This window comes from Dreissena polymorpha, chromosome 16, assembly GCF_020536995.1.
Source record: "Dreissena polymorpha isolate Duluth1 chromosome 16, UMN_Dpol_1.0, whole genome shotgun sequence".
Lineage (NCBI taxonomy): Eukaryota > Metazoa > Mollusca > Bivalvia > Myida > Dreissenidae > Dreissena > Dreissena polymorpha.
The window spans coordinates 36,346,888-36,371,874 of NC_068370.1; the positions used below are offsets into that span (position 1 = coordinate 36,346,888).

At 32.9% G+C, this 24,987-nt stretch overlaps 2 protein-coding genes across 3 annotated transcripts in view; both read left to right on the forward strand.

The window, feature by feature from the left end:
- LOC127861598 (speract receptor-like) overlaps positions 1-24,987 on the forward strand; it is a 767,747-nt gene that overhangs the window by 530,045 nt on the left and 212,715 nt on the right. The gene's annotated exons all lie outside the window — the stretch shown is intronic.
- LOC127861597 (atrial natriuretic peptide receptor 1-like) overlaps positions 9,415-24,987 on the forward strand; it is a 228,288-nt gene continuing 212,715 nt past the window's right edge. The window contains exon 1 of the mRNA XM_052400227.1: positions 9,415-9,554. Coding sequence (XP_052256187.1) covers positions 9,513-9,554 — 42 coding nt within the window. The 5' untranslated portion in view covers positions 9,415-9,512. The remainder of the gene's footprint in view (positions 9,555-24,987) is intronic.

The window sequence follows — 24,987 nt, forward strand, 5'->3', positions numbered from 1 at the left end:
TCGCATTATATATATATATTGAAAGATTAATGATTACTTTCTTATTTTGTGTTTTCATTAATAAATCAAACTTATTTAACAGTGGCCATCTTTGATAATATGACTTTAAATAAGTTTTTCTAACATCTTTGTATATTGGACATATTAATGAGAAATGGTATTAGCTTTCTACGACATTAAGATTACAAAATTTACATTTCCGATTATCCTGAGGAATATTGTGGTATCGACCTCGTTCTATTTCTAATCTGTGTGATGATAGGCTTAATTGAGTTAGTGCTATTTTAAATTGTTTCGTTGTAATGATATCCAGATATTGTTCTGTATTAAACGTGTCCTTGATGCGGCAATATGTATTTAGTCTTGGTGAATTATTGATCTCACTGTACCAGTATTGCTTGTAATGATCGAATAATCGCTGTTTCATTAGATATGTATATGTAACCAGTATTGCTTGTAATGATCGAATAATCGCTGTTTCATTAGATATGTATATATAGATGTGTTCAGATTTTTCTGTCAGGGTTTCTTGTTCAGTACAAACATTTTTTTCTGTTTCAAATTCATGTTTAAAAAACTGATATGTACTAATATATTAATCTACCATATGTAATGTGTTTTAACTATATTATTAAATTAATTACACAATTTGAATTAATTTCATGCAACCTTCAACCTTTTTACTTCTTCGACTTGACTTAAATAATCTTTATGTACAACGCAATAATAAGTGTGTCTTGAATGAAGAAAGGTCTTGATTTAAACCACATCAATTTAATTATGGTTACAAGTTTAAACAAGATACAAAAACAATTATGTATCATTTTACAAATCAATCCTTTTAAATGTATGAACAATATGCACACAACATGGTAAGATTTGATCAAGTAAACAAACTGCACATAATTATGTAAAGAGACTTAAAGACAAAACCAAATTATTTATCATTTGCAAGTTTTGTTAAATAACAAAGTTTGCATTTACAATCAGAGTGCAGTTTACAAATATTATCAATTTAAATTTATGATCAATATGCAAACAGCATATTAAGATTTGATCAAGTAAATATACTTTGCACATAAGTCATTTTATCAATTATGTTATAAGACTTAGAGACAACACCCAAATATGTATCATTTTCTAGTATTGTTAAATAACAAATTTTGGATTTACAATAAGAGTGCAGTTAACAAATACAATCAATTTAAATTTATGATCTATATGCAAACAACATAGTAAGATTTTATCAAGTAAACAAACTTTGCACATTTCATATATAACGACAGTTAAAAACAGCTACTTTTGTTAATAATGTAATTATGAATTACAAATTCATCCTATTACTGTCCAAAAATCCTTTACTCAATTCAATAGTTTTGATTGCATAGATATTTAAAGCTAATCTTAGGCTAGCCTTAAATACCTGAAAATGTGGAATAACTTCTTTCTTATTGCATTCAAAACTGTACTTTTCAACTTCCATGAAATGAAAAAAGCAGTTGTCATTTTCATTTATATCTCCAAGAAGGAACATTTTGCAGTGTATTACTATTTGTAATTATGCATTTTTTAAGCTACCAGATATATCTTTCATAAACATTTTTACTATGTTACATTCCCAGAATAAATGGGCAATTCATTCTTCTGACATTTTGCAAAATGTGCATATATTACTATCTGACAAGTCCATTTCAAAAGGAGTGAGTTTGTTACCAATATTCTGTGGATAATCCTAGTTTGTAACCATTGAATGCATGTATTATCATTTTTTAACACTTTCCCATGGACTATTTTCCTGGGCATGATGTACATGAATATATGCATTATTGAGTGCTGTTGGTATCGTCTCAAATGTTGTCAACATTGAGGTTGAAAACTTATTGCATGACATAGTTATTCACAGTTTCTCTATATTTATGTTACATGCCACTGTTTTACATTAGCCAAGGCATGTAGGATAAAAACTGATTAGTTTGTAATAAAACTGCATATCATACTACTCAGTTACCAGTAAAACAACAGTAATTATGTTATGCTATGCAAAAATACTATGCGTAATAAAATGTACATATTTAACTTTTGTTTTTTTCTTGCATATTATATTCAATTGCCTATCCCCAGAACAATAACATAGAAATACAGAGCTGGTATTCTAGAGGCTTCTAATAGAGAAACAAAGATGTTTCCATATTCTTCACATTTATTTTTATGCATTTTTATGTATAGATATTTGGCTTAATTATGTGTAACTATAAATAATATTTTATGCTGTTAAGATTTAAAAAGTAAATATTTTAAGTGTATGAATTATTGGCTTGGCACAGAAAAAAATAGAACATAAAAACTAATCTTTGTAAATTTAAGTTTCATATTTTTCTAGGAAAACCTTGGAATACCAGCCGAAGAGTTTGATGTAATACTAGTACTGTCTTAACACAGAACATACTTTGAACCCCCTTGCAAGCAACTGTGTTTGAGATCATTATAACGAACATAGTTCAGTATCAATAAAAAAATCAAAGAATTGACATCGCATGCTGAATACAATATACACGATTATTTAGGTTTACTGTTTCATGGCATTGAATACAATATTAACTGGGAAAAATTCTGGAAGTACCAAATTCCTAAATTTCAATCAATTAAAGAGACATAACTCTGGAGTTAAACCAATACAATAAAGCACAGCCAGTCCAGTATCTACAGTGGGAGAGAGCATAGGGGTATTGTCATGTACATACTGTAGTTACATTTCTTTCATAACAAGAAATGTGTTTGTCAGAAACACAATGCACCCTTAGTATTGCGCCGCTTTGCAGCGATATCTTTGACCTTGAAGGATGACCTTGTCCTTTCAAAATGTGCAGCTCAATGAGATACACAATGCATGCCAAATATCGAGTTGCTATCTTTAAAATTGCAAAAATCATGACCAATGTTATAGTTTTCGGACAGACTGACGAACAGACAGACGGTTCAAAAACTATATGCCAGCCTTATGGTGCATACAAATGTACCCTGAAGAATGCTTTCATTATGATTAAGATATTAATATTATGTATATATCTAGATGTCAAAACAAAATCTAGATTTTAGAAATAATTATTTTAATACAAAAGTAATAATAAATTTAAATCTCATTTAATATCACATTTGTTGTCAATGTGCCTCTTAGGCAAAGCAATTGTCAAACGGAAAACAGTGCTTTAATTTGCTTTTTATTCGGCGTGGGGTATTGTTTGGGTGGAATCCATTGTGGTTTTCAGGTTAGTGTTGTTTTGTCAAAGTATTAATACAATCTGATCATAAATAAAGAAGTTATGGCAATTTGAGCACAATATTCATTTATCTAAGTATAAAAGGTGCCATGATAATTATGTCAAAATGCTTGATACAGTTGTCTGCTCTTGTTGATAGGTTGGGGTCATGTTGGTTAACAAGTATGCAAACTATAAAAGCAATATGTCAAAGGACATAGGAAATATTTTGGGTAGAACGCAAACGTTAACATAGATTTATCAATAATATGCATATTCTAAGCATTAAAGGGGCCATAATTCTGTCAAAATCCTTGATACAGTTTTCTGCTTTTGTTTATAGGTTGGGGTCATGTTGGTAAACAAGTATAGAAAATATGAAAGCGGTATGTCAAAGGACATTGTAAATATTTGGGGTAGTACGCAAACTTTAACATTTGCTGCATATTTTAAGTGGAAAAGGGCCCATTATTATTACAAAATGCTTGATAGAGTTTTCTGCTCTTGCTTATAGGTTGGGGTCATGTTGGTAAACAAAGTATGCAAAATATGAAAGCAATATGTCAAGGGACATTGAAATATTTGAGGTAGTACGCAAACTTAAACATTTGCACACTCACGCAAACGCAGACGCCGGGGTGAGTATGATAGCTCCACATATATTATAGTCAAGCTAAAAATGTCTGGCCTTTTTCCCCACAGGTGGAAGTAACGTTCCTTGGATAGTATATGGGCCTTGGAGCCCTATACATTCAAATAAACATATAAAATCATGTGTAATGAGAGAAACCTGAACAAAGTGCCATGAAAATAATTCCCACCCTCTGATATTGGAATCGTAGTGTGTTTTTTCATGGCTCTTTGTCAATTTTTCTCTCATGAAACATGAATTTTATTATTAAGTTGAAAATTTCGGGCTCCTTGGCCCATATACTATCCAGTAACGTTACTTCCACCTGTGTTTTTTCTAACAAAACATTATATCTCGACATTTTCCATGGCAGACAATAAGTGTGACGCTGCAGAGTTTGACTTGCAAATTGAGCAGCATTTGTCATTGGCAATCTGGTCACTTTTCTGAAAGCCAAAAGGTTCCAGGAGCTTTTCCCGAAGACACCTGGTGTCATCAGAACAACACTTAATTATATCTTGCTGTATACCAGGAGTATTTGCAGCCAAATCTCGCTTATTGTAATAGAGGATGGCATGGCTCTGTTGACCCCTTCTACCAGCCCGGCCTATCTCCTGCAGGTATTGAGCTATGCTGGCCGGTGGCTTGGCATGGATGATTCTTGTTACACATGGGGGATCAAAACCCATGCCAGCCACTGAAGAAGTCAGGATCAATCTAATCACTGGACTTGCTGCCTTCAATGCATTTATCGTGTAATTTAAAACACATTTGTCTTGATTGGAGTACAACATAGCATAACATGATTTTGTAATGTCATTTGAACCAAATAAAAATCTAAGATATGCAGATGCTTGGCTAATGTAATACAGTGGCATGAACATTAATGTAACAGGATAATTTAATTGATCTTTTTTCAAACAATCACATTCCTTTCTAAAGATTTCTTCATAAATTTGATGAACATCAGTTTGTTTTGATTTGAGAATTTTGCTTAAGAAGATGTTACATCTGTCGGGGCTTTCTTCAACGATTGCAGGTTCATGTAGACCTAAAATACTTTGAAGTTTTTTTATTTGATGTTTTGTCAAGGAACCACTCAGAGCTATGAAAGAGGCATTAGAAAAAATTGATGGCAAGGTCTTCAGATGTTGAAATGAGGTTCGAAATTCTTCTCCCCTGAAAAATTTCAAATATGCATGTAAAAACTTGGACCAAATATTTGTTAAACAAATGATACATGTACTAAGTAGCTGTTGACATATTGTGATAAAAAATGAATAACAGCTGGCAACTCTTATTGACTTCTTGTAAAGGACCACTCTAGTATGCAAAGCATTGAATAGCAAAGCACTAACGTTTGAGATGCTAAGGCCTAACAGGCCTTTTCTGCACTATGAAATGGGTCCAAAATTCGGCCCCATTCCCAATGCAAATCTGGTTGTTTTTTCCCAATTGAGAAAAAATTTCCCAATTCTAAAAATATTTTTTTTGTAAACCTTTTAATATATCAGATAACCTGATCCAGTGTAAAAAATAGAAAATATGGAATAATTAAAATATCTGTTGTCTCGAATTTGTTTTAAAAACAGTAAAATATGTTAAATTGATTATTTAAGACTAATGTTATTTCCTCAAAATCCGGCGTTTCACGAGATTTGTTTCACCTCCAAAAGGCCAGGCCCTTTCTCAAAAAACAGATAAAAAAAATGCACTTATCACACTTGTTCATAATATTTTGTTAAATTGTTATAATATGTTATCAAAATAGTCGTTATTTACCAGTAAACGTCTTCTTAGAAACAAAAGAAACACTATTTACATGCGATTAGCCAGTTTTGCAAGTATTTTTATCCCAAAATGTTATTTACGACGCAAAATTCCAGTGTGGCGTTTTCCAAAAATGGAGCAGAAAAGGCCTGCTTAAATAAACGTGTCCTTTTCTGTTTACATTCTCAAAAAATGAGTCCATAGGTAGGATTTTTTTGTATGTTCTGATATAATCTGATGGTAAATAAATAAATATGATTCTAGACTAAAATGATTACTTAAATTGCATAGTATTTGTAAGCATAAAATCAACAACATTCTCAAATCGGTGAAAAAAACTGCTTTGCTAATTAACTAGTACAGAAACCGAGACCATAGGCATTATTGAACTAAACATCTTGATTTAACTCAGAATTGTATACAAAAAACAAACAGAGGTACTTCAGTTCACAGATGTATCACGATCAAATATAATTGTACAAACTTTAAATTGAAAAAAACAACATACCAATCTTCTACAATGTGACACTCGTCGATCACGACAGCATGAACTTTGCTAGTGTAGTCTTCATTTCTCAGAAGAGCTTTTTCCCAGGTATTATTAAGTAAAGATTCAGGATGACACATGACTATGGAATATTCTCCCTTACAAAGTTGTTGCTGATCATCTTTCAGGGATTTCAATAGATTTTAAAAACCAGGAATCAATGACCCCTGGACTGAAATTTTGAGGAGTCAAATTGAAAAATGGTGGGGTCAATTTGGAAGCGCGTTAATTGTGTTTTTGTCTGTATTATTCAATTTTTTAGATAAAAATATGCTCTAAGAGTAACACAAGATCTTAAAGGGATCTTTTCACGCTTTGGTAAATTGACAAAATTGAAAAAAGTTGTTTCAGATTCGTAAGTTTTCGTTTTAGTTATGATATTTGTGAGGAAACAGTAATACTGAACATTAACCATGCTCTAATATAGCCATTATATGCATCTTTTGACGATTTTAAAACCTAAAAATTATAAAGCGTTGCAACGCGAAACGATTGAATAATTTGGAGAGTTCTGTTTTTGTCGTTAAATTTTGTGAAACTACGAAGATTGCTTATATAAGGTATAAAATACGTCAAAAATGCGTACTCGGCGGAATAGCTCAGTAGGCTAAAGCGTTTTTACTTCAGGACTCTGGCAGGACTCAAGGGGTCACTGGTTCGAAACCTGTTCCGGGCAATGTTCTTTTCCTTTTTTAATTTTTTTTCTTGATTTTTTACTGGAGCTTTTACGATCCAATGTTTACATTTATCAATATAAAGCATTTAATGAATAAGTTTAAAAAATGCCAAAATCTGTGAAAAGGCCCCTTTAAAAAGTTATACTGCTTGATTAAATAACAATACCATGATACATTACACAACATATTTTAATGAATTGGTACATTAAATATACTTCCTTATAGTTATAACACATTTAAGTCTTTTTTTAACACATTTAAATAATTTAAGATATGTATCGATAGCACCTTTTCATCACATATTTATGGTAATTATATTATCATCATCCCTATGATAGCTTTTCTAACAAAACACAATATAAATGCATGGAACATCTAGTATATCTATTACTGTTTATCCGAATAATATACATGTCCGAAATATGTACACTTTGGAATGCCTTTCCTGTAGTAGTTTTACTTTAATAATCCAATTTTTTCTTGTTGTTATCGGGTTTAACAAACCTTATCAAATGTTTGTTAAACCCAGTTAATGCTTTCTCCATAATTGAATCGCCATTACTTGCAATTTGAATCGCCAGCTTTGAATTGAACGCGGGTTGAATGTTAAGTCCGCCATTTACAATGTCGAAGGTCATGACGCAGCAATTTAATTATACTCTGATAATTTATATCTTTATATTGAGAAAATGTGTTTTCTCAATGTTTGTGTGTAGTGTTATTATAGTGTAAAAAATGAACTGTGATTCCAGTTTATATAAGATGGGTGTTACTCGTAATTATCGGTGGATTAACAACTGACAAAACTCGCTGGACTTAGATCTACAATTGGATCTACATAATTAATAGACCTTTGATCAATATGGTTTTTACTTTAATTAATTTTGCCGACTTTCTTTAACCGTGCCGTCTGAAAAGTTTGCAAAAAACCTGCAATTATCGGATGGTCAATCAATTATCACGTAATCACTGCTGCTAATTACCCAGTTAGTGGGCACGCACTATTTAGACGGTGACATGTGTATTGGAAGAGATGAGATAAGATAAACAACGCCCGGGGTATTCCCTCGATTATTGAACGAGTTTCAAATACTGAAACATTAATTTCAATTAGGAGCACAGCGGGATTTATTACCATGGAACTCGAGATGTTAACTGACTGACGCACGGGTCAAATTTTCGACGCGTCAAAATGACGCACAGCAGAAAAAAAGGTTGCGTCAAAAATGAGTCATTTTTAATTTGCTCGCGTCAAAACGCAGGATTCTGCGTCTATTGAAATCCCTGATCTTTGCTGACAACAGACTCATCACCAAAAGGCAAACGGAAAGCTTTAATGTTATGTTCAGCAAGAATCTGCATTTGATCTTGTTGAATAATTGTAAGTGGAGAAACATCTAAAACAACTACATTGGTTGAACTGGATACAGATGATAAAAGCATTGGCAAACATTGATAAATAAGGCTTTTACCATAGCCAACAGGTAAATTGACAATTACATCTTTATGACACAATATTGTCTGCAAACATTCAATTTGTTTTGTCTTGGGTGTAACATTTGGGTCAAAAATTTGAACGGCATCTAAAATATGTTGTAATGTTGTTGCAGAAGACATTTTAATTTTAATGTCAAAATGAAAACTAAGGGAAATAATCATCACACATTTTTTTTAATGTTCTTCGTTGCTTATTCAATGCATCAAAAGAAACTAAAGAAGGCCAATTCCCTGGCAAGACTTGAACTCGCATCTCTAACCAGTGCATCGCTGGATAGTGTACTACATTGTACTACAGGGAGAGCTTTGACCTTACTTTGGTCTATTCACAGCATTGACAGTTTAATTGATATAACGCGACACATAACAACTTAATAAAAACAAATCATTATTAACCCAAGACAAATTTAAGTTAAAGTTGGTTTAATGCAAAATATGTAACATTAGCTAGACATATGTTTTTACGATATTTTGCATCGCATACATAAACAACATACAAATAAAACTTACCGAGATAGGTAACGCATTAGTCCCGTTGCAATGTGTCCGCCATTTGATTACCGTTCCGCGTCATGGGTAAACGAAATTCATTTTGTTCAATATTGTTTATTTTTTATGTTTTACATAACCACCTTCATTTTTTTTACATAAACAAACTTTTTACAAAGTGCGTACCTAAAAATATATATTCAACCAGTAAAATATTTTGGAATCACGTTGGTCCAAAATATGGACCAACGTGAACAACCTGTGGAGGCAGAGGTCTGATGGTCTGGTGCCCAGCTTCTATTGTAAACAAATAGAACAAAGGGGCAGGTAATCCAGACTAGAGGTCTGAACGCTTCGGACAGTGGGCTACACCACATCCACTCTGGATCAGCAGACGATTTATTTCATAATTAATCAAAAAATCCGAGATAGCCGATGTATCACGATTAATACCACATCATGGCGGAATTGTCCGAGGATTCCCGATTGGAGATCTTGCTTACGGAGTTAGTCGATGTATCACGATTGGTAAGCATATTGTTTTCCCGCCAATCGATTTGACGTCATTTTATTTCATTACGTCACTGTATAGCGTTCCTTTCGTTGTTTATGCTTGATAATACTGAGAAAATCTGCGGCAAAAAATGTATCAACTATTTCGGATATGCTTGATTATGAATTATGCAGTAAGTCTTAAATTACTTATTGGATTTAAGAACTTTATTTCAGATAGTTTTATCAACACTTAGTGTATAAGATAGCACACAATTTTTACGTGACAAGACGGCTGTCGGTTGATTCGGACCCCGGAATCTTCGGCCTCAGAAGAATGAGGATTATTCGACCTTATTTACGGTTTTAGGATATGCTTCAGCCCAGTGCCGTAGCCAGACCCAGGGACCTATACAAACTTTTGTTTGTATAGGTCCCTGCCAGACCCAAATTTAAGCCGAGGCAGTATCTAAGGTCCTTCTAGGGGGCTCCGGGGGGGGGGGGGGGTTTAGGTCCAGAAAGGCCGAAAACCAAAAAGGCCGCATACTAAAAAGGCCGAATATTAAAAAGGCCTTACCAAAAAGGCCCTAAAGCGTACCAAAAAGGCCAAAAAATGAACCAAAAGGGCCTTAAAGCAATTATTGTTATTATAGGTTTCAAATTTTGTTTACAAACAAATACACATAAATCAAAATGGAATAAGTCATAAAACAGGTATGAAGTTAATTATTTTCTTTATCTGTTGTGTATGTTTGAAAATACATTTACGATATATACAGTCAATGTACAAGCATAATCACACAAATTATATTACAAAATATACAGTTACAAGCAAACATTTACAAACGTTATACAGTCACACTGACAAAATATAACATAACTACATAACACCACATAGCGCCACTCGTGAAAATATTATTTTCTATGATCACTCGTGAATTAAAGTCGATAATCCACCGAACCCAACAAATTTTCTTTTTATTTTATGCTTTTTTTTCACAGTTTATATACATTGTTAAAGGGTTTAACTACAGAATTTCGCTTGGAAAATGACGTCATTTCGTCAAAAAAATGACGTCATTTAACATAAACAGTGAAAATTATCGATAATTTTCACTGATAATTTTCATTGTTTGAAACAGTGAAATTATCAGTTTTAATTCACTGATATTTCTCTATAAACAACCGGAAAGCATAAAATAAACTATTGTTAAACATGTGAATTCTATTTTTTATTAAATCAAATGGCGTACGACATAAATCAAATGGCGTACGACATAAAACATGTATAAAGGTTTTTTTTATTTTCTTTATAACAAAATATACATAATTTCAATTAATTGAAAATGGAGTACGACATAAAACATGTTTGAATTTTTTATTATCTTTATTACAAAATATACATAATTTCAATTAATTTCAATTACATAATAATATTGTTTAACATGTGAATTCTATTTTCTATTAAATCAAAATGGAGTAAGACATAAAACATGTATGAACTTTTTTATTTTCTTTATTACAAAAAATACATTTACAAAAAAATAAATAGAATATACAGTGTACTTGACAAAATACAACAGAATTTTAACAATATACACGTGCATTTCTCCAGCACAACACCGTACGTACACTTGACCGACCTTGGCCGGGAACTCGGAGGTGGTGCATTGTTTTGGCTCATACTATACATAAATTAGAGATCGAACGCGGTTGTTATAATAAGATACTACGCGAAAATAGAAAATGTAAGTTTTGCAACGGACATGCTATAGAAAACGAGTGTCACTTTGTACTTGTTTGTCCTCTTTATAGAGAAATTAGAAAGGAATGTTTAAAACTATATTTTTAAAGGTGGCCAACGCTAAATAAATTTGACATTCTAATGAAGTCGGCTAATAAAAAAAGACATTATAAACTTTGCTCAATTTGTTTTTTATGCTAATGAATTGCGTAATAATATAGATAATCTGTGATAATTTTTAATAATATCACATAAAAAAAGCATTTTTATTTCTTTCGGTTTAAGTCTTCCGAATTTAATGTAGCTAGTTTTATATCGTTAAAAGTTAAGAAACTACTTTAAAATGCGCAAGTAATTATCAATAGGTGCCAATAAGTGTCATTTTACACCATAGGTGGGCGTTCTACTAATCCGTTATCAAAACAGATGCCGCAAACTGTGAATGACCCTTGACACTTGGATACCCGGTCTGATTAGCGTGTTCTCTTTGTTCATGCAAGTTCTTTCAACTTCTTATATTTTAAAAATTGCAAAAAATAGTTTAAGAGGAAATTAATAATATATAATGATATATTATGTACTTAATTATATATGTTAAATATATGTCTTTTTGCAATCACTAATCCATATAAGTATATTTAATTTATTTATTTTTATTGTTTAACATAGTAATCAAGAATAACGTTGTACACTATATATTGTGTATGCTACTTTTTGACGACGTTGACTATTATGTTATACAATTATAACAATGCTCATACCACAACACTCGCACAATATCAACACACAACAAATGAACACTTGTGAAGATATTGGTATAATTTACACGATTTAAAAACACTATATTTCAAACGCCAAATAAAGTCCGTTATACTTACTAATATAATGAATTATATGGATTATATATTTCTCAATAATTCTGGATCTTATATATATTTGACCGCCACGTAAGTTTAAAACACCTTCATTACTCATTCGTTACACTTTTAGACGCAAACAGAGAGTTTAGAGAAAAATAAAATTTTCTTAAACGGATTATTCCTACGTGCTTATTGGCGATAAGTATGCCAACTTTGATAACAAAATTAACGGCTTTTAATAAAAACAAAACTGAAACATCTATAAGTATTACTCAACGAAAAATATTGTGACTAACGAACACTTCATACTGTATGCGATAATTCGCGATATTATTGCCGACTTTGATTATTTAAAATTAATGGTTTTTAAGTAGGTTTTTAAGTAGACTAATAAACAAGTTATGACTATTTTATAGATATGATAATTGTATTCAACATAACTATTCAATGATACTACAAAATATTTTATGGCCTTTCTGGTATACCATGAGGCCTTTTTGGTTCACTTATGCGGCCTTTTTGGTGCGGCCTTTTTGGTAAACGGCCTTTCTGGTACTATACCATCCGGGGGCATGCCCCCCCCTGAATTTTTTTATACCCAGAAGCAGAACGTCTCTGGTGCCTTTTAAAGGCCATAAAAACTACATTTTATACCTGATTTATCGGAATCGTGGACGCTACATATTACCGTTTGGTATCAATAAAGTTAAAAAAAAAATCTGCTACAAGTTCATTGTCAATTTTATATTCTGTTACCATAAACGGTGTTTGAAGTGACAATGATGTAACAAACTTAACCACAGAAATATAGTCAAATACTTCATTTGAAGTCAGATAGAAAAAATGAAAAATTGAGAGGCAGCTCTCTCATACAAGCCATAGTATGTATATGGATAATAGAATGTGCTTTACATATTTATTATTGAAATACTAAAATAAAATAGATCTACCTTATAATATGAAGAAACAGATCTATCAAACATTTTAGTGAATTATGTTTCATGAACTTGTTTTATTATTCTTCAACTTTTAATTATCAATCTAATTGAATGCTAATTCAACTCTCCTGTCTCCAGTCGAATCCCACATTTGAAGAATTTGTTTTCGATCAACTGGAATGTGTTCATGCACAAACATTAAAGGGATGCCATTAAGCCGTTCCTCTTTCATGTTTGAACGTGTCCATGTTTTAAGCCTTCGGAATGCGCTAAAACTCCGCTCTCATGTACAAGAACCAATAAAAAATATTATTTCTTAAGTAAACATCAAATCAGCTTCCGCAATCTTGCTGTTGTAGTTCAGACAAGTTCACCGTTTTTCCATTTAGAGCTTGAAAGCACAATAGGGCTCTTTAAAGAAATATTTAAATGCATTCAATCAAAAGTGTTTTCAATCATAAACACATATAAAAAGGATCATTGATGGAATTTACTTAAACACGGACCTACTGTGATTCGAACCAACGCAGCGAAAATATAATAGTGAGCAATGGATCCAGAGTCTGACGCCTTACCGATTGCGTCACAGGGGCATATTGCTTATCATGAGGAGTACAAATATTTAACTTAAATCAATGTAAAGTTTTGGACCATTTTTTCAATTTTCTTGTGTAACATTTGTTTTAGCACTGCGTCATCATTTTCTATCATCAACGTTCTATCATCAACTTCATTGACTATTAAAAATAAAAGACTTGAACTTCTTGATATCAAAAAAGTTTAATACATGGGATATCATAATTAGAAAATTCTAATGTAAACTGTAAACAAAGATTCTTACCACCTGAAACGGTCCCGGATTAAACTTGACGCCGGCCATAAAGAGAATTCCAATAAAGGCGAAAATGCCAACCACCCGAAGTGTGTCTAGGTCCAAAATAGACCCAAATCTGGCCGTAAAACACCCGATCCTCGCTCGGTACGTTCCAATGTCCACAATGATTGTAACATTGAAGTGTACAGTGTGACGCTTTGTTTAATATACGGATTTTCCTAATCATTTTGCTGAGCCATTTGGCATCAATTGAAGTTATTAAAATGAAATAATTATCTGCCTCAACATGAACCAATTGTACTCAATGATGATATTTGTTTGTGAATACCATAGTGTCTTAAATTCATTGCCTCAATTTCATATATAGATTTTATTCTTTGACATAAATTGTCCTTTTTTCCTTGTAATCTCAACATTGCTCTGCAAATTTTAGCTGAGGCAACTGCCTCGATGTGCCTCAGTGTGGCTACGGCGCTGCAGTCCCATTTTTTATGTGTATATATTTAAGTTAACATCTTGGTCATAACGCCTTTACAACTAAACAAATATATTTATTAATTAGAATACATGGTTATTTGGTTACAATAGCATCAACAGACGACAAGCATGACACGTGTCTAGCAGTAGCATGTCTATCCGTAGTATCGGCTTTCTTAGTGAATACATAAATATTTGGAAGTGAACAAATACAAAAACATGCATGTGTTATGTTTCAATCTATAGATAAATGTGTATAATTGGACAGAACGAAAACTGCATTTAAATCAGACTTGTTTTGACAAAATACTGACTAGATTTAGCTCAATGTAGTAATCTGTATCATGTTTAATGGTTCTCTTCATGTCGTCCTTGCTGGTAGGTTGCTAAGATTGGATAGTGCTATACGAGTGCGCTTATTGAGTTATTCATTCCTACTTAAAACCCATTTATGTTTTTAGAAATTATAAAGATATATTCCTCAAAATAAAAAATTATTTTGTTTATTATTTTGGTTTTTGATGACAATATTGACTTATGTTTTGCACAATTATAGAGGTTTAACTAAAAATTGCTTTAGACTGTAAAGCTATTGTAAGTTAAGACTTACCATCATAAGTTTTTCATAAACGTATTTATGATATAAGATAAATCATGTGTTGGAAAAACTATTCAGCGTTTTCATTAGGATTCTTTGTAGCAAGCTTTTGGGTTATTTGAGGAGGCCAACTTGTGTGCGTACCAAAGGTGCGAGTTGCTAGGGGGGGTCCCATGCTTCCCCGTAAATTTTTTTTAATAAAGGTGCCAAATTGTGGCTTCTGAGCGATTTTGGGCACATAATTTACATGATTTTGCTCGGTTAAAAAAGAGGATATTATGTGAATGTTAAAGAAAAAATAAAGTCCTCAGGTTAAATAAATTCTGCAATTATCAAGATTTTGATGAAAACAGATATACATGTATACAAAAACATTAAATTTAAAACATGTAACACCAATTCGACTTTTAATAATTTATTTTCCCAAATAAAACAGAGTTTGATGTGATTTTAATCTAGTTGCCATAATAATCATCCGATGATTCACTATCTGATTCTGGGTCATATTCCTTTGATGCCAGGTTAAGACAGCTGTCTTAATCAGGCTCTACAGCTCATTCCCCTCAGTAACATTGGTTTGGACCCCAGCATCCACAAGTGTAAGAACTGGTGCTGATGCTTAGGCCCTTGGCTGCTTCGGGGGAATCTTCCGCCTCTTCTTCTTGTCTAGCCACAGCTTGACTGCTGACTTGATATGCTGCTTGGCTTCAGGACTTATATAGTAAAATAATCAATATGTAAAAAAAATTCAGATTGAATTTTACTTTTGAACTTTAATTCAGATTAAATTTTACTTTTGAACTTTAATTTGTTTAAAGAAGAGTATCAATTGCCCATTAACTATAGAAGACACTGTGCAAGATAATGGATGACATTAAAATTTTGTTAGAGGACCCCTGGAAACGATGCATACAATTTGGGCATTGGTTCTCCTAGCCTAGCAATTTTAAGAAAAAATTGGCAGTTTGGCAATGCAGATTTTTCAAAAAATGGGGCATATGTTGCCCCAGCTGAGGCAATCTTAGGATTTAAATATGTTGCAGAGGAAGCTTCGTTTGGCCATTTTTTTCCAATACAAATTTGGACATAGCTAAACATTGCAGTGCCAATTCAATATATTTAGCATTTTAGGCATTGTGCCTAGGCCAACTCCGACCTTAATCATGAAAATATCTGGAAAGTTTGGGGCTCAAGCGTTTCATTTATCCTAATTCAAGACTCACCCTACTGTCAAATGTGGTTATAAATAAATCCACTTACCGTTCGGAGGTTCAAAACTCCGCAGAGAAAAACAAACATCGGCATGATAGGAACCAAACATCAATGAAATTTGTCGAAAATAAAACCGAATTATAACAGGAAAGTTCATTCATCCGGAGATGCCGGTAAATGATAAACGTTAACAAAACTGGAATGAAATAACTTCAACAGCAAACTATCGTTCTTACTGGAAACATAAGAGAAAAAGTAGTTAATTTTTTTATTTTTAGACATGTTGACATTGTCAGTTTGTGAACTTAAATCAAAGTCGTACACTCTTGTACTCCGGTTGTTTACGTCCGTTTTAGACAGTTAATGTGTAAACGAATGCTAAATATCTCGTCATCGTGGTGAACATTTGCCGATTTTTTTTTCCGAATTTGAGCCGGCCCAAATAACATTTGAGGCGGTCAAATCGGCCGCCGGCCGCCTCCTAATGAAAAAGCTGACTATTGGCAGTATTGCAACTCCAAATTACTCTTTAGTAACCTGTGAATTAAGTAAAAAGTGTGATTTGTTCAATAGTTACAACAATAATATATATTAACCTTAAATGATGTTTTGGATATATTAACCTTAAATGACATTTTGGATGATCAATGCTTGAGTTGTAAAGATTTGATATGCATAAATGTATTATACTAGTTCAAGTAGTAGATTGTTATGCCCCCGGATCGAGAGATCAGGGGTATATTGTTTTTGGCCTGTCTGTCTGTCTGTCATTGTGTCAGTCAGTCAGTAAGTCATTGTATGTGTGCGTCACAAAACTTTAACCTTGGTTAAACTTTTATAACTTTTGCAATATTGAAGATAGCAACTTCATATTTGGCATGCATGTGTATCTCATGGAGCTGCACCTTTTGAGTGGTGAAAAGTCAAGGTCAAGGTCATCCTTTAAGGTCAAAGGTCAAATATCATTGTATTTATTTATTGTATCATTGTACCCTTTAGGTATAATATCAGCCATCACCTAAAATGTGTGTTCCAGTATTTGCAAAAAGTTCCAAGTTCATTAAGCAATCCTAAACATATCATAATTAGTTTCACCAGAATACTACACCCTATTATCATGCGAGATGAAAGGGCCATTGTCGATATGACCATAGTGAGAATTGTAACAATATGTGTGGCCGAGATAGCAAGAGTGAAGGTTTATGGTTACGTTAGATACCTTATAAACCAGACCGAAACATTTTCTGGTTGAATTGGGTCTAGCAATAAAATAAATGAGGAGAAGATATGCAGATAATAAGGATTGTGTTCACACATATAACGCACATCCAGGGGCGTCCCTAATATTTGAACTCAGGAGCGACAGAGGAACGTCCCCAATGTCAACAACTATAGCAACACAATTATAGATCCTAAGTTAAATTTTTACTAAGTTAAGCCCTGAATTGTGTCTAAACAAAATGATATAGCAATCTACCCGGTGTGTATAAAATGTAAGCCCGGTGCTTTGGCCCAGCGTACAGCATATTGAACAACCTGGGTAGATCCATAACTTAAATCGCATTGTCAAAAAAAAAATTGTAACATGAATTTGACATTAAAAAAAATTTATAACTGAAAACACTGATACAATAATAAAATTGCCTGTCATATTGGAGTTTAATCCTAACATCAATTTGTTCCAAATACATATGTTATTATTATTATTATTATTATTATTTAAGTTTTATTTCTATAAGGTTCTTGCAAATTACCTTGTTGATAAAAAAAAAGAATTTTTTGTCAATAAAATGCAATTACTTTTCCCCTAAGCAGCCAAGCAATGGGGGCGCTATTTATTATTTTGATCACTCCTTCATTTTATTATATGATAGGGGCACGTTTATTAGGGCGGAAGCGTTTATTAGGATAAAGACGGTATGTATGTTTCTGACTAGACTGTTATATTCCGGAGGAACGCTTAACAGTATAACACCATATTAGTGTTTTTCCCAGGAGAGCAAAGGGGCATGGCGCATTACTTTCAAAAAGGGCATTTTAACGTGCAGTTTATGTAAAACGGGGCAAAAACGTTCTGTGGATACCTGGTTTTGAGAGAAACATTTAATCGCATTAGAGGCACTTGTGGGAAAACACATACAAATATATAGAGAATACTATGTTAGTGTGATTGTGTACTTAAAGTTATCTCATGAGTGAAGAAATGTTTAAATGGCGAGGCTTGCCGAGCCTTGTAAGCCTTTTTGAGACGAGCGGGATAAAACTAAGTACACAATCACACTAACATAGTATTCTATTTATCCTACAATATTATTTATTTTACATAATTTATGCCTGCTGCAATCAGAATAGTAGTATTTAATTGATAAAATAAAAGCAAAAACACAAAATTAACTGACTCTGACATTGCATAGTAATATTAATTGTGATCAAATTCCCCTTTAAGGAACTCGAAGTAGTTCTTAAGAATTCCACGCAAAGTAGAGTAACGAGACAAAATATCGCTTTACGCCTCGATTCAAATTTAATCAGCGTTCCAAATGTAACACACTCAAGTAAAACACAGACGGTTTTGTTATAACTACGATTCTTGTTTCACAACTGTAAAATACCAAAAACACAAATGGCTGCCATTTTGAAATTTACACCTACGTGAAGCATGATTCAGCATTTATCCCTGCCGATATTGTTAATTTTAGTTTACAAAACAACTCTTCTTTTTTCACACTTTGTGCTCCCAGTTCCATCTTAATTTTCGTAAAGTTTAATTTGCTTCCATGACGAGTTAAAATTCTGGACAGTCACACATTTCTTTATCGCCATCCATCTTTTCCATTTTATTTTTAAAGCACTGGATGTAAGCAGGCAATTCTTTGTGGATAGACATTCTTTGATCGACTGACAAAGGAACCACTTATTCATCAAAGAAATTACCCTTTTAATTCAACATTGAATTTCTTCGAAAAGTTAAAGAACAATTCACTTACACTTTTCTTAACTTTAATCCATCAATTGTTCAACAAAACATCGCGTTATTTTAGTACATTCAACATTTTAATGAAATCGAAAATGCAGTCTCACCAGTTTCAGTCTGCGAAATAAGCGCACGCCCGTTGGCCTGGGCGTGTAAATTATAGCTCAGGCCTATTAAAATTGCCATATTGAACGCCCGTCGGTCCAGTAGAAATTCCGTGTATCAATATTGTTTCATTTTTAAGTGTGATAAAAGTCATTATTTTGTGAGTACTTCGCGAAGATTTTCGACAGAACTTCGTTCAACTTCGCCTAAAATACGAGATTTAAACGCGTTCCGATTGGCCCATACATTCAACGGTCATTTTCGAGTCGTAACACAGGCCACGTGGTGAACAATTTAGACTGGTTATTTACTATTGGCACACGTCATGCTGATGTGTTTTTTGCTGTAGTAAACTTATCGACGTACGCGGCTTGCATTTCCGGAATAAACATCGTTTTACTTTGTAACCTTGTTTGTGTGTTTATTTCCAAAGTTGTAAGTCCCTACGCGCATAAGGCTGCATAATGCTTAAATACGTAGCTGGAGCGAAGCCTGGCAAGAAACTGCCCACTTCTGATCGTAAGTCAACAAATGACTATGAAAAATCAGGGAAACGTGAATTTGAAGAAAAGTGGTAAAAAATCAGTGATGAAGGAGAAGCTACGCTTAAAAACACAGCATAAGAAAAAAGTCAACATGCATGATAAAAGTATGCCATCTATGCCTTCACTTGTCAAGTAAACTTCTGGAAAATAACTATCAGGTTGCTTGTTTTACAGGATATGGTTTATGACTAAGAGGATCTCCAGGATTGCAGTGATGATTAGATGAACGAAGAAGTTGTTTATCACATGTTAAATACTTATAATTAATAAAGGACATAATTACATTGACTTGTTATATTGTGTTGCAATTGTTTTTGCAATAGGCTTTACAGTTAACATACCCTGGATACAATTTTACTTTTAATAGATTAACTGCTATTGAAAGATGAAACCCTTTAACAGGGTGTATATTTTAACAAATTTACTTTGGGCTAGTAATTTTGCTGCTGGGCTACTTGTCTTTACCATTCCACTAGCCCGAATGGCTAGTGGATAAAATGAACTATCGTGAAGACTGCAGTTTCATTCCAGTTTTATATCCAAACATTGTTATTCACATTCATAATATTATAATAATCCATCGTAAACACACACTCGTTAACACGTTAACGACTGCGTACTCAATGACCTGTATGACGCAATTAAGTGAATACGTCAGCCAGGCTTTTTCCGCTCCATTTTGGGAAAACGCCACACTGGAATTTTGGGAATTTCGCGTCGTGAAAACCCCCATTTGTAAAAAAGTTAATCGCAAAATTGGCTCAATTGGGAAAATTATCGCATGTAAAAAGTGTTTCTTATATTTCAAAGAAGCCGTTAACTGGTAAATAACGACCATTTTGATAACTTATTATTAAAATTTTTACAAAATATTATGAACATGTGTAATAAGTGCAGGTTTTTTAATCTGAATTTGGGGAAAAGGCCTGACTTTTTTAGGTGAAAAAAATCGCGCGAAGCGCCGCATTTTGAGGAAAATGAGGAAAGGCTTAAATAATCATTAACATATTTTACAGTTTTTAAAACAAATTCAAGGCAACAAATAATTTAATTATGCAATACTTTCTATTTTCCACACTGGATCAGGTTAACATATTTTAAGGTTAAAAAAAAAAAAAAAAAAAAAAAAAAAAAAAATTGGGGGAAATGGGATTTTTTTTTTTCAATTGGGAAAAAAACAACCAGATTTGCATTGGGAATGGGGCCAAATTTCGGACCCATGGCATAGGGCAGAAAAAGCCTGTATGATATACTTTCTATTTTCTACACCGGATCAGGTTAACTCACATATTTTAAGGTTAAAAAAAATATTTAAAAAAATAAAAACATTTTTTATTTTTTTTTGGAATTGGGAATTTTTTTTTCAATTGGGAAAAAAACAACCAGATTTGCATTGGGAATGGGGCCGAATTTCGGACCCGTGGCATAGGGCGGAAAAAGCCTGTCAGCTTTGTAGTAAAATAGGGTAATGCGAATTCAAACAGTTAAGCAATTGGGTGAGTACTTTAGCCTCAAAGTTAGAGTGTCAGACTACCACGTGAAAGACCCTAGGTCAATCCCCCGTTGGATCCCATTTTTTTTTGTTTCAAAAGAAATCGTCTACTAGTCTTAAGTGCATTTGACCTTTAAACAGGGATGAAAGGCCAAAACAAGTAGTCCCTATGTACATGTTCTAAAAATATCTGTGGAATAAACCTTATCTAAAAATATCTGTGTAGAAAACCTTATGTTTTCTGTATAGGTGCTATTTTGTTCTATAAAATCATTTAGCTGTAGGATAAAAACAATCACATTTACTGGTAATTGATGTATTTAACTAACTTTATTTAGTATTAATATATTTATCTTGCTATGTCTTCCATTGAAGTCCCATGCTGTTTCAGTAAACTGTAGAGCATGGCAAACATTACAAGGCTATTGTCAAGCAATATGGTCACCTACCGGCTCCAAAATTTGTGAGAAATTCCACAATTTTCAGATTTATTTTTTTTGGTTGCCATAGCATCCACAATTTTTGACATAGGAACAAAATGAAATGACGTGCATAATGTCCATATTGCCATCTATCCGTGTTTCAAGTTTCATGAAAAAATATTAAGAACTTTTAAAGTTATTGCAGGATCCAAAAAAGTGTGACAGACAGACTCACAGACAGACAGACACACAGAGCACAAACCATAAGTCCCCTCCGGTGAAACTGGTAGGGGACAATACCCTTCTCAAAAAAGTGTGTGAAATGTACGTTTTAAGTACGTTTTGCGTGTGTTAAACGTGGCGGTATTGGCACTGCGTTTTTTGTGCGCTTTTTCTTACCGAGTGAGTTTTTAACAAAAACAAACAAACAAGAAAATGTGCGCTTTTTGTAGATAAATGTGGGCTTTATGTGCGTTAAACGTGCGCTTTTTATAAGTGTGTTCAATGTGCGCTTTTATGTGCGTAAATGTGCGTTAAATGTGCGTTAAACGTGGGCTTTTTATATAAGTGCGTTTTTGACTACCATTTATGTGTGTAAAATGTGCGTTTTTAAGTGCGTTAAATGTGCGCTTTTTGTGAGTTAAATGTGGGCTTTTTTTATTTAAAAAGCGCACATTTAACTCACAAAAGCGCAGTTATAACCCACATAAAAGCGCACATGTGTGTTAAATGTGCGCTTTTATGTGCATTAAATGTGCGTTAAACGTGCGCTTTTTATAAGTGCGTTTTTGACTGCCATTTATGTGTGTAAAATGTGCGCTTTTAAGTGCGTTAAATGTGTGCTTTTTGTGAGTTAAATGTGCGCTTTTTTATTTTAAAAGCGCACATTTAACTCCCGAAAAGCGCAGTTATAACCCACATAAAAGCGCACATGTGTGTTAAATGTGCGCTTTCATGTGCGTTAAATGTGAGCTTTTTAAATAAAAAAGCGAACATTTAACTCACAAAAAGCGCACATTTAATGCACGTTAAGCGCAGTTATAACCCACACAAAACGCACAATTTACGCACATGAATGGCAGCAAAAAACGCACTCACAAAAAGCACACATGTGCGTTAAAGGTGCATCTTTTGCCTTAACAGTTGATTCAATTATATGCTGTTAAAAGTTTTTTTTAATTCAGATATGCAATAAAAACCAATAATTATATAAACATATATATTTGTGTATTTTAATAATTACAAGATAATTCAATTTTATACTTTAATGTACACCAACATTTTTTAACATACATGAGTAATTAAAAATCAATGGCAATTTGATGAAATAAATATAAACATAATTTGATTATAAATAAACAAAAAATAATAGCATACTATAATAACATGTACAGTATATACACACGAACAGCTATATACATAAGAAAGATGCATATCAATCAAGGCCTGTCAGCATTTCTTTGAGGCGGCGGAGTGTAGCTCTCATCTTTCTCTCCAAGTCTGCCACCAGCCGGTCAAACTTCTTTGCAACTATTATACTGTCATGGCCTTTGCGCGATGCGTCTCGTGCATGATCTCATTTGATCAGGTCCTGAAAGATATTTTATAATGTAAGTGTTGAATATTGCTGTTATGGTAATCTTGTTGCTATAAAAATTATAAATTTAAATCAAAACTAGTTTGTTTGCTTGTTGTTTTTGGTTGTTTATTTTGCAATTTTAATCCCCTCATCACATGTGACTTTACGCTTTTCATAAATAAATACGTTTGATAAAAAATAATGTTCGAAAATGTACCAAGATACGTGGTCTCATTTTGCTGTGTGGACTGGTCGGAAGTGTGACACCTTTAAAATGCAATAACCAGTACCCTGTATAGTTTTACCTCTAAACAAATCCAGCTTTTCTTGGTCAAGGAGAGGGCGCGGTTTTCCCACTCCAGTTCTCCTCATGTCGGCCAGCTTGTGCAGGGTAAAACCTGGTATTCAAGTACATCAGGTAGTCTCTCTTTTGCTCCCTTTTTTGGCAGGCGATGCGATGATGCACATTCTTTCCAAAGGATCTTCTGATCGATGTAAATTTCACGGTCACCATGGGGTTTAACCTTTAAATTTAAAAGTTCTCATTTAACATGGGGGAAAAATCTGTTCATTAATGACCAAAAATAGGTATAAATAACTTAAAGATGACAATAACCATAAAATACAGCCATAATAATTCAAATGGTGTTGTTTTTCTTTAAAATTGCATTACATTTACTCATCCATTTACATTTCCCAGTGACAATACATAAAAATGATAATGATCATAATTAATTCAATAAACTAAATAAAAAACGGATGCAGAATTGAAAATACGAACCTGTTACAACAGACTGTTCTTCAGTATTCCAAAAATACAGGCAGTTGTTGAACTAGACCATATCACTTTATATGTCTTTAACCACCCACTTTTAATCTCCTTTGCAACAAACTTATTGTTGATTTACACATTGTAGTAAATACACATTTTTTTCATCACACAAAACTTCATGCTGAAAGTATTTCAAGACATTTTACACTAGAATAATAAGTCTTAATTCTAGCTTAGTCAGTTGCTGATGCTGCTTGTTTTCAAAAAATAACTTCCTATCTGTGGTTCTCAAATAGATGGTGCCTGAACAAATCAAAAGTATATCAACACCCCTTAGTTAGGCTTAGATGGAGGACTGATAGGGACTGGCTATAGACGAGTTAATTGTTATTGTTTACATTCGGGATTTTCCGCGCATGCGCACTGACTGGTTGGCAAAAACACTGGTTACAGTCACGTAAAACATGTATAAAGGGCTTTTGTTTAGTCAATTAAACGATAAAAAATCCGAAATAAACATTACAACTCTTAAACAATAGTGCAAATATATCATATTTAGTACTAATAAATGTATCATCATATATATAATTTCCTCTTTATAAAAATACAAATTAGTTATTAGTATCAGAGTAAACGTGGTCGGAAGACTAAATACTGACAATACCACACAACAAAACAATACATTAGCCGTATTCTTTTTTATAGTAAGACTTTAAAAAATGATATTTCAAAACTTATAAAACATATATTAATTTGATTATAACTATAAACGGTGTGGATATTGTTATTGCTCATCAGCGACCGAAAGTGTATTATAAGAGGCGCATTTAATCAATTATAAAACAAAGCCATAAAAAACGGAATACATTAACAATCGTTAAATGTTGTTGTAATTTTCTTTTCCATAGAATGAATTTTCGTTTCGTTTCCATTGAATAACAATATTAATAAATTTTAATATACAAATGAAAATAAAACCTGCATCTTGTGCAAATTGAACTGTCTTTGCATGTATATTGAAATCTCTTAACAAGTAATAAGGAGTGATACATTTAACAATCTAGCATTTTATGA